The sequence below is a fragment of the Primulina tabacum genome, chromosome 5 (assembly GCF_025594145.1).
Source record: "Primulina tabacum isolate GXHZ01 chromosome 5, ASM2559414v2, whole genome shotgun sequence".
NCBI lineage: Eukaryota > Viridiplantae > Streptophyta > Magnoliopsida > Lamiales > Gesneriaceae > Primulina > Primulina tabacum.
The window spans coordinates 25,007,156-25,018,532 of NC_134554.1; the positions used below are offsets into that span (position 1 = coordinate 25,007,156).

The following is an 11,377-nucleotide window of genomic DNA, read 5'->3' on the forward strand; positions in this document are numbered from 1 at the left end:
AAAATTATCATCGTTAATTTTCATCACAAAACTTATAATGTTATCTAAATCTTATCCAAATAATCGTATCACCTCTCATTTAAAAATTATAAAAATCAAAATCATATAAAAATAATTTATATAACTTTTTATTTTAATTAATTCTTATTTTAATTATAAATTTTGTGATTTAGACGTCAGTCAATCCATGCCATAAACAAAAAAGAATGAAAGGAAATAAAAACAAAAGGCAGAGTGAATGGTCGAACTTGGCCGTATCATTACTCTATCACTTTACTAAAAATTTATTCCCAACCAAAAGAGAGATCATTATAATGGACATATAAAATATTCAATATGATTGATACCCTTTGTTTACTTTTTAACTCTTATCGCCATAAATGCTCGATTTTTGTGTGTGATTTGGCCCTTGATCTCTAAAGATTTAAGCTTTTATGCAGATTGGATCTCATGGGTTTGCTTCCGATCTTTTTCAGAGTTAATCTAGAAATGGGCTCCCGGAAATAGCTTCGGTGGCCGATAGTAAAGCTGAAAATGCTTTGATTGTGATTTGAAGGTTTGTTTTGTTTTTATGGTTTGCCATTTTTGTTGAATCTCACATGCTGTTTACAGTTTCTTGCCTTTCCATTTACGTAGAAGGTGTAAGGTATTCGGCACTTACCTTTATTGGCGTTCATGTGTGATTTTTTGCGCGTTGTAGCTTGTGGTTTTTAGCACATTCCAGATCTTGATTTTACACATTCTTGGTTGTGATTTTTAGCATGTTCTTGTTTTTGATTTTGTTGTTTGGTTTGAGTTTCAGTTGGTTTATGAATCTGTGATTTGATTTCTCGTGCTTGTTGACTTTCATCTGTTGTTACAGTAAGTTGGGGTGGGGGAATTGAAGATCATTTTCTGGGTGTGGAACCCACCCTTCTTCAGATTTTCGTTTAGTTTTCAGAAACTGTAATTCTTGAATACGAGAGCAGTACTCATAATTCTACATCAGGCAAGCAAATGGGGCGAAATAATGGGTTTTGTTTTGTTAAAGTTTATATAATTGTTATGAGAATACACATGAAATTTTGGAACATATCTTATTTAGGATTGCTATCCGGAGTACGGTATTTTATAATTTACTTCCAAATCTTTTTCTTGACTGATCTGTAAATACTTGACATAACTCATCATAATTGGATTGATATTTTGTTGGTGCGAGAAACATGCTTAAACTCTCTTTGACGTATTTGTGTAGGTGGATGAAGCAGCATGGATTTGGTGTTGCCTATGTTGCTTCTGTTTGGCTAAAATAAGGGTGTGATATGTCCTCACCAAGATTAACAGGGGAAGACCATACTGATCGTTATATCGAGTCTTTGAGTGTTTCGAAACGTCTTGTGAAGAGCATGAGCCAGAAGTTTAAAAGAACGAACAAAAAATTCGAAGATCATGATGAAGATGAAGTGACTGGCATGTCTTTGAGGTGCCTTTCACTTTATGGTCGTGGTGGAGGTTGCAAAGTAGGCGCTGACACAGGTGAAGATTATGGTGATTCGGGCAGTAGAAGAGGGTCAAGTGCAAGTGAGGAGGGAAAAGGGTACACTATGATATGTGGAACTGAGGAAACAACTGTTGATTGCTTCGCCTATGGTATGATGGAGAAATTTTGGAGGAAGAACAATCGAAAGCTTCTAATGTTTAACACAGTGCAACAAAACAATAGCATGAATGCACGTCTTCCGGATGACATTCTCGAGATGTGCTTGGTTCGACTCCCATTGACGAGTCTGATGAATGCCCGTTTTGTCTGCAAGAAATGGAGAAACTTGACGACAACTCCTAGGTTCATGCAAATGAGAAGGGAAGGCTTATTCCAAAATCCATGGTTATTTGTGTTTGGTGTTGTTAAAGATGGTTATTGTTCCGGAGAGATTCATGCTTTTGATGTTTCCCTTAACCAATGGCACAAATTAGATTCTCATGTTCTTAAAGGAAGATTTTTGTTCTCAGTTGCGAGCATCCAGGATGATATTTATATCGTCGGGGGTTGTTCTAGTTTGACCAACTTTGGGAGGGTGGATAGGAGCTCATTCAAGACTCACAAAGGTGTATTGGCATTTAGCCCCTCGACTAAATCATGGCGTAAAGTTGCTGCCATGAAGTATGCTAGATCTTCACCCGTATTAGGAATTTCAGAGTTAAGTTCCGATTGTGTGATGATTAGAAATCTACAAAACCGAACTGACAGACGTTGCTACAGGGCAAGAGTTGGCGGTGTATCAGATGTTTATGAGGATCCGCACCGACTCTCCGTTAGACGCTCGAGGCACTCTCTTGATGAAAATGACAACTCACTAATTCCCAATAACAAGACATACAAATTTGTTAGGCAAAAAAACGAAAGCTCACACAGCAAAGATAGTAGAAAATTCATAATGATTGCTGTTGGAGGTCTTGGATCATGGGATGAACCATTGGATTCGGGGGAAATGTATGATTCCGTATCAAATAAATGGACAGAGATTCAGAGGGTACCTCTAGATTTTGGCGTTGCTTGTTCTGGTGTCATATGTGATGGGATTTTCTACGTGTACTCAGAAAGCGACAAACTTGTTGGATATGACATAGAAAGGGGATATTGGACCAGAATCCAGACTAGCCCTTTCCCACCTCGTGTGCATGAATATTATCCTAAACTTATATCCTGCAAGAATCGGCTATTCATGCTCTCGGTTTCTTGGTGCGAAGGAGATGGTCAAATTGGCCGGAGAAACAAAGCTATTAGGAAGCTTTGGGAACTTGATCTTGAGTATCGATCCTGGACAGAAGTTTCCGTACATCCTGATGCCCCAATGGATTGGAACGCAGCATTTGTGGCTGATGAAGACCTTATTTTCGGGGTCGAAATGTTTAAGATTTTTGGACAGGTATTGGATTTCCTCACTATGTTTAACATTTCCGACACTGGAACGACGAACTGGAGTCATATTTCAAGGAATCATGTGGCGCATGATTTGGATGCTTCTTCCTGCATGACAAAATCAATGGCAGTGCTTCGTTTGTAACTACGGTAGATCTGGTTTGCTTCTGTATGATTTTATTTGTGGCAACTTTTCTTGAATTCTTTCTGATCAACTTGCAGCAAACATTTATTTATTTTTATTTTTATATGTTCTCGTATGAAGAATGATTTTTTGGGCGTAGCTTGATCTATTTTTACAAACACATGTTATATGAACTCTGTTTAGCTTTCATTTTGCGAGTTTCAAAATGTTACTTGCAAAAGGTTAAATATCAGCAGATTTGAAAGATAAATATAATCAGATATTCATGTGAGAAAAGAAACATGCACAAGCTGTTGCCAGTTCAAATGCGACCAAATCACACTTTAGCATCTACTAAATTCTTCACAAGTATTCTAAAATTTACAACTCAAAACTTAAAAGAACACGAGAGAAAGTACATACAGAAAATCCTTACAAACGAAGAAACTATATCGAGCAATATATCATCACTTTTTTGTAAATATACTAGAGAATTTGGGGAATTTATCCACATGCTGTAAGGCATGCTCAGCTATCTGTCTTGTTCGATAATCTCCATGTTGGAAAGCATCCACGAGGGCGGTACTTATATTGGGATTATCAGAAACTACGTCAGTTATTTCATCACTTCTCAATAATCTTTCGACTGCCCATACTGACCTCCTCCTTAGACTTTCATTTCGTTTTCCGAGTAAAATGTCAAGTATAGGCTTCACTCCATCTGCATCTAGCAACACTTGAACTCCTTGTTCTGCATCGACACCATCATCTAATAAAGTGGACAGCGCATCTAATGCTGCTTCCACCACCTTGTCATTAGTGTGGTCCAAAAGGGCCACCAACTTGTCTGTGGCATGCCCTTCTAAGAGGCAAAATGTTTCTTTCAAAGAACATATCCCACGATGAACCCTACACAATCCACTTATGACTGGTGGTTTGCTTAAACAAGGGAAAATTGAGGCACAAAATCCTGAAGCAGGAAATTCGGGTAGTTTAATCAAGTTTTTAGACTCTTGGGATAAGTTCTTTAAAGCCGTGGCTGATACCATCTGCACATTGTCCAGCCCATTGGCTTGCAGAAGGTCTATGAAAAGTGATGCTAGATTGTCATCGTGACAAAGCTTGAGAGCAGCCCCTGAGTCCTCGGACAAAACAAATGTAATTCTCGCTAATACCTTCACAAGTCCTTCTAAATAAGGGGTCATGAAGCGGCTGCCTCTCATTTCCCCTTGTCGAATCCGTTTTATTCGGGAAATAAGCAGCTGGAATACCCCTTCATCTAGCATCTGTCTGGTGAGGCCTGTATCCCTTTCAGGGAGATCAGCTAAAAGCCTAGCAGCTGCTGCCTGCTCCTCGGTTATTCCTGTATTTTCAAATATCACCTTCATCAGGCTTCCGAGCTGACCAGATGTAACACGTAAACAACCAGCTAATTCAGGCCCCATTTGTGGCGCAAGATTTTGAAGAAGCTTTATCGAGGCCGCCCTTAAATCCCTTTGAGGTGCTTCAATAAACTGAACCAAACTAATAGTGGCACCAGAACTTTTAATAGCAGAAACGACACCTGATACAGTTGTCAGAGAGCTGGTCAACCCGACAAGTACTTGGAGAAGCTTGCACTCAATTGCTGGCCCAGTGTTGCTGATAAGATGTAGGAGGCTATGAATTTTTCCTTCAGAAACCAGTGTTTGGTTGTCTGGTCCAACTGGGATCGAATCAAAAGCATGTCCAGAATTCACAACATTCGCAAGAATGGTTGCCGAAACTTCTTTCAGCCGTATTGGAAGCTGGTTAGCACCAATGGTGAACAAATCCTTAACGAGAGGTGGGAGGATACCGATTTCTATTAACACCTCGGCGCTAGCCTCGTCTGATGAGATCTGGTTTAAAGCTTTGAGAGCCGCCTCTCTGGATTGCATATTATTGTTCATCATAAGATTGATAAGTGAATAGCCAACAGTTCTGGCCACAAAGACTTTCACATCATTGTTTAGTACCAGTTCTCCAAGAAAGGCAGCCATCGATAACTTCGTTTCCAGAGAGCCTGCAATGATTCATACCAAGTCTTACTACAGTTGGTTTTTTAGTAAATTTTTCTGTAAGCCCATCAAAAGTAACATCATTGTTGCAACTCTATCACTAGTATAAGGCTTTTTCTTTCATCGACATTCATAATAGCATTCCAAAAGAATGATAAATATAACATTCAAAAGGTAGCAAGGTTGCTGAGCGCACCTTCAAGCAGTTTTCTCAGGAGAGGCTGCAATCTTCCGCATTCAGCCATTTGTCTTACATTGTTCTCACATTTCTCCAGATTCTCTAAGGTTTTTTCTGCTTTTTCAACAGTTACAAGGTTTTCAGAATCACTGCTTGACATTCCTACTAAAATAAGAATAGCTCCATTCACTGAACCAATCTTTTCGCATAGTGTTTCTGATTCAGAGAGCTCATAAAGTAAAGAAACGGCTTCTTCCCTCTCTTTGGATTGCTCATGGGATAAAAATTTGACAATGGTGCGCACAGTGTCCCCTTCAGCCATTATGTCCTGCAAAACCAATAGCGTTAAGTATTTGCCATAAACGACAACTTGAACCGAGACAATCACTTAAAATGCAAAATAAATCATCAACCTTTGACAACCTTATTATCAAAGTTTTCCTCCACCACAATTTGAAGAGATTCAAGAGCCATGCAGCGAACTCGGCGACTACTGCTCTTCAGCACATCTATGATCATTGGTATCAGCTCTGCATCACGAATTACTTGCTTATTTGCTTGACTTTTTCGGCAGAGATTCTGAACAAACTTCAAAGCCTGTCGAATATCATTCTCTGGGCTGTCCAAGGATAATGACCTGCGAGCCATGTCAAGCTTAGCAGCTTCGTTTCTTGCATTCCATTCTTCAATCGTTTGCTGTAAAGCGATACTTGGATTTAGTTCTGTGCTTCTCAATTCTCTCAATGTTAGAGGGCAAACCGGTCTTCTGCCACTCTCTCGGCAATCCCTGAACCATTTCTCGATTGCCTCTCTCTCGAAAGTTTTCCCATTTTCCAATGTCACAGGATGTTTCATCATCTGTTTTGTTAAGGGACATATGAATGCGTCATAAATAGGTTCTACATGTAGTCTCTCAATATGGTGGCTGTCATCTGAGTGATCCTTCTCGCCATAACTTCCATCCCAGCTTCCAGCCATGAAAAATCAAAGCAGCTGTCACAAAAAAAGCAGCATAATTGTTTCCTTACTCAGGATTGGGCTTGATCATAAAATAAAAAAAAAAGCGAGAGCTCGAGCTCGTGCGCTCAGATCACTAGCTTGTTTAAAATAATTAAAATTTTCTCATTACATATTCGCGACCCCAGATCACTAGCTTGGCTCCTGGGCTTGACCTTAGTTTTCCAATATATGTTACAAAAATATTTTAAAATTTCACAACCACACTACAAACATATAAAGTTGAGTCTAAACTATGGTGCAGATTGGGATGCAAACAATATCATTTGATTGATTTTACATGCAAAATATCAACTCAGAAACATTACCTTGAATAAAAAAACACAGCGTGTTAATGGATCATCAAAAATCCAATAAAAAAGAAATTGGAATTAGAAGTAATTCACAACCCTGAATCTTGAAATAACCCCGGATCGATCACCGGGTTTCGCTTGATTCCTCCAAGAACGACAGACAACAGAGAATAACGAAGAACTAATAATGGTGAAAAATGGAGGGGTTGACCGAGACAACCAACAGTCAACGTTGTGTAGATTGCACGCGATGCTTCAGCTTCAGCTTCAGATTCATGTAGAGAATTGTCCTCGCGGGGAAGGAAGGAGCACCGCAACAAAATTGCATTCAAGTCAACGATGACAGCTTTGAATTCTCAGTCAATTACTGCGATGATGTTTATTCTCAACATCCACATTTCGTATGATATTTATGTCAAATATTTAAATCTTCACGTTTTCTCGAAATTGACATTTGTTCACACCAAAACATATCACACCTCATATACATACATATATTATTCTATTATCATATTATAAATATACTTTAAATTTAAAGTAGTTATTATTTAATTATTATTTCTTGTAAAAAAACTTAATTATCTCTTTCTTTTCTTTCATTATATATTAAAATTCATTTTAATTATTTAATATACTAATATGAAAGTACTAATACTTTTAGTAAATTTATTAGTTTAATTTTGAATGTACTCATGTGCCCTTCTCTCGTTAATATCTTGAATTATTGTAGTAATTATTTAATTGTTATTCATTATAAAAATATTTGTCTTTTTTTATATATTTTTTCTTTGTCTATGTACTTGACTTCATTTAATTTTTTTAATAATAATCATTCCATTTTACATTAAAGTTTATACATAATAAGCACTCAGTTTTACATGAAAGTACTGATATTTTTAAAAAAATTCTATGACAGATGTGACTGAGAACATCAATACCTTGAATTTAATGTAGTTATTATTTAATTATTATTTATGATAGAAAATAAATATTTTTTAATAAATATTTTTCTTTGTGTATGTATTTAACTTCATTCATATTATTTTAAATAATAAGCATTCCATTTTACATGAAAGTATCAATATTTTTAAAAATATTCTATGATAGATGCGAGCAATTTAATACTATAATAACGACATATTTTCATTAATTGTTATTTGTTAAGGTTGAAAATAAATCTAGAGGGGGCAACCCACTTTTCTCAACAATGTTACAAATATTTCGGTTGTGTTAGAATCATTGAATGAAATTTTTCTCAACTCAGCAAGTCAAGAGTTACAAATGTGCGGAAATAGATTTACTGAAATTGTTTGAATAAAATGAATTATCAAATCCCAGTTGAGTTATCAAAAAACAGGTAAAGAAGAAAAAAAACAAAAAGTAAAATGACATGATTTTGTTTCTGAATGTTCATGGACTTCAATATTCTTACATCACTCATTCTTCCTCATCTATATATTGCACTAAAAGACTTTGGTAGTTACAAGTAATGTGAAATCAATCACTTCAGCAGGACTTAACATTGCCTAAATGAAACTTTTAGCAAACTTCAATCTTAATCAAAATGAGTAGTAAAACGTTTTATTCCCCAATTACATATATTTCACAGAGAAATTTTAAGCATGAATTGATCCTTAAATGATCAGATAATAACTTATCGACATAAGTCTGACTCGCTGAAAGCTTTTTCAAGAAGATATAATGGATCAATTAGTTCGGAAAATCAATTTGAAGAGCTTTTAAAAGCTTGTCAAACTAATCTATTTATAGACTTCATCTGCAACGTTTTTAAATCATATACCCGTTTCAAAATACAGATGTCATTGTCATTCCATCGTCCTTTCTGACATATTTTGGTAGTGGGCGTGAATTCTGACATTCTGTTGAGAATCAGTGACTGTTGGCAAGGAAAAAATTATCCGATATTTCAATTGTGCTCTAATTCTTAATCACTGAGTATATTGATATTCTTCAGAGAATGTTTGGTTTTTCGCTGATTGATTGACTGAAATAAACTATCAATTAAGCTCAATCGATTGTCCTTAGATTTGTTAGCCTATCAATATCCCTCTTACGCTATCGATTTAGCTCAGTAGTCAGTTGGACTCTTAGAAAAAATTTTCTTGTGAATATTCAAATTTCTTCTTGAATTCAGTTAAATTAGGTCATGTAATTATCGATTGGATCAGTAGCCTTATTAAATCACCAAAACATAAAAATTTATAATAATTTCTCCTTTTTTGGTGTTTCACCAAATTATGCCACTTGAGATAAAGTACCGGATTCATTAATCTCAGTAGAATATACAACTGATTTGTCTTCTGACTATACATGATATATTCTCTAAGTATTATCTTTTTTGGTGACTGGAATGCTTGTTAGTTGGCTCCTTCTGCGAATCAGTTGTCTTTGGCTGTTCTTTCTTATGAGCCTGACAGGAAGATTTAGTTGACTTTCTTCCCCTTTTTTTCCTCAACTACCAAATGGTGCCTTCAAGTAGCAAGAACATATGCTAACTATGAACTCTCGTCGTCAATCTTTTCATTGAGATTAGCTTGTTCTTACTCCATCTTGGTACAAATCTGAAAGTTATTGTGAAACGTCTGCTTATTCGTTTTGCTTAAAAAACACTAGATTTTTTTTATAAATCCTCACATAATTTCGGCCGATCCTAATGCATTCACATAAAATATTTTTGCACCATTTTTTTAACATAAAACAACCAACTAATATTTGAAAATCCAAAGGAAATAGTCTGAACATGAGATTCTCAAATGTTTTACCAAACCTAAAAAGCAATAATATGAAAAGTATAGCCCATACTGAACCTCTCAAAAATCTTTCAAAATCATAAATAAATTTTCGTAAAATCTTTAACGAAAATCATAAACTTAAATGCGGAAAGTAGAAGAGCTGATCCTCGGTTATGTGCACCGACAGCCCAGCAAAGTCACCCATCAAGACCTCCAATATCATAATTATCAATATCACCTGCATCAATCATACCTAGTGAGTCTAAAGACTCAACACATTATATTCTTGATAACAAATAATACGTATAAAACCACAAGCAACAGTGAAAAATATTCGTAATTAAAATAACATTTTCATAATAATGTATAAAATTTAAACATAAATATTTTCATATCAACATATCCATATTTATATTAATGTATTCGTGTTTGTTGATTTCAGATCGTGATTGTGACTCGTATTCGTATTGGACGATGGATCCATCTAGAGAAAACCACAGTACTGGGCCGGAAACACCACAACACTCTCACCGGTCAACTGGGCCTTGGCCAACGTATTAATATATTAACGTATTCGTATCCGTATTCAAGAAAACACGATCGTCGGGCTCCCACTGGGACCATAACCCTCACGATATTTCCTACATATCATCGTATTTAGTCACAATCCTTGCACGTCCTTCAACATTTCGTATTTCCATCACTTAATAAAAACATGCATATAATATCGTTTTTCTTTTTAAACCAAGCATGCAACATGTCTTTTGAATGTCAAGATTAAATCGTAAAAATCCATGAACATTTAAAAATCACAATTTAACGTATAAAAATTCATAAACATTTAAAATAATCATATTACATATAAAATATCAATTAAAGCACTGCCATGAAGTTTACTAATGTTGGAGTGTAAAATTACCGTTTTACCCCTAGACGTAAAATTTCACGTTTTTGACTTTTTCTTAATTTTATTGACTCTAACATGTCCCAAATAATTATTTAAGTCTAAATTAAAATTCCTGTGACTTTATCTAACTTAAATACTAGGCTTTTTAATTACTTGGTATTTAGTCGTTTTTAAGGCGTTTTAATTCCGAAAAATCCCAAACTTTAATATAAAATTTCTAAATTCAAATTTTAGACTTTTTATATTATTTTAGCCCTCGTGAACCATGACTCGACCCCCCGTGAGCCGTGTTTCGATAGATTTCCAACTAGAAAACCCTAACTTGACCCATAAAAGTTTCACCCAAGCAATGTCCCGATTTCCTCGAGCCATGCTGGACTAAACCCTGACCAACCCCTTAAGACACCCTCCTGGACCCATGGAACCCACGGATCAGCCCCATAGCTCGAAACCGAAAGCACACAACCAACACATGCACTCGGCCGAGACTCTTAGTAGACATAAGACTCTTGATTCGCCCCTAGGACTTGACCAGCGAGCCCAGCCCTTGAACCAGCCTCTCAAGCACTCATCTAGGACCCCAAGGAGTCACCCTAGCCCAGCCCAAAGTCCACAGACCGAGCCCTCTTCCCTACGCAAGCCTCTGAACCTTGCGCACGATTCCTTGGTTCTCGGGTGAGAGTCCTAGCTTGTTAGGACTCCTCCCTAGCCATCTTAACTCGGGTCCTAGCGTGGCTAGGACACTATCCTTGACTCACCCAGACCCTGGCCGAGCTCTGTCCCAAACCGAGCCCAAGCCGAGCCCCTATGACCCAAAACCAAACCATAAGATCAACATGCACCAGGTTTCGGTTCCAGCTTACGTGTTTCGTTTTGTGCACCGTTTGTTGCTTGTTCTAGGACTCTAAACTCATGTAAAACAGTGCTTGATCAAGTCCTAGTCATGGCAGCCTCCTTTATGCACATAAACAACACAATTTGGATCAATAATCATGCTTGAATTTTCATGTCATAGGCAAAAACAAAAAAAAAACAAAAGTGTCACTTGTTTTCCATACTTTCATGCATAAAACATATTATGGTGTGATGATGTTTTGAAGGGAAGAAATATGTGTGCCTTTGTATATTAAACGTACGATTATTCGTTGACGAATCGAAGAACGACGG

At 36.5% G+C, this 11,377-nt stretch overlaps 2 protein-coding genes across 3 annotated transcripts; one reads left to right on the plus strand and one right to left on the minus strand.

Annotated features, from left to right (window-relative positions):
* The first annotated feature begins 239 nt into the window (after positions 1–239).
* Positions 240–3,185, plus strand: LOC142547365 (F-box/kelch-repeat protein At5g42350-like). The gene is made up of 2 exons (XM_075655624.1): positions 240–556; positions 1,235–3,185. The coding sequence occupies exon 2, from the start codon at positions 1,302–1,304 to the stop codon at positions 3,042–3,044; it is 1,743 nt and encodes a 580-aa protein (XP_075511739.1). The 5' UTR covers positions 240–556; positions 1,235–1,301; the 3' UTR covers positions 3,045–3,185.
* Positions 3,186–3,281: 96 nt separating this feature from the next.
* On the minus strand, positions 3,282–6,969 carry LOC142547364 (U-box domain-containing protein 44-like). 2 transcript variants are annotated; one of them, XM_075655623.1, is made up of 4 exons: positions 6,647–6,969; positions 5,664–6,233; positions 5,259–5,568; positions 3,282–5,067 (listed from the first exon to the last, which is right to left on the minus strand). In XM_075655623.1, exons 2-4 carry the CDS (start codon positions 6,216–6,218, stop codon positions 3,491–3,493), a joined length of 2,442 nt encoding a protein of 813 aa, XP_075511738.1. In that variant the 5' UTR covers positions 6,219–6,233; positions 6,647–6,969; the 3' UTR covers positions 3,282–3,490. The 2 variants fall into 2 exon arrangements, with proteins under 2 accessions (XP_075511738.1, XP_075511737.1); XM_075655622.1 differs by having other exon boundaries at positions 6,566–6,969.
* Between the last annotated feature and the right edge of the window lie 4,408 nt (positions 6,970–11,377).

Coding starts and splice junctions, on each gene's coding strand:
- LOC142547365 (XM_075655624.1), top strand. CDS start 1,302: ATGTCCTCACCAAGATTAACAGGGGAAGACCATACTGATCGTTATATC.
- LOC142547364 (XM_075655623.1), bottom strand. CDS start 6,218: ATGGCTGGAAGCTGGGATGGAAGTTATGGCGAGAAGGATCACTCAGAT. Junction 5,569..5,663: donor AGGAAAACTTTGATAATAAG/GTTGTCAAAGGT, acceptor TTGGTTTTGCAG/GACATAATGGCTGAAGGGGA. Junction 5,068..5,258: donor CCTGAGAAAACTGCTTGAAG/GTGCGCTCAGCA, acceptor GAATCATTGCAG/GCTCTCTGGAAACGAAGTTA.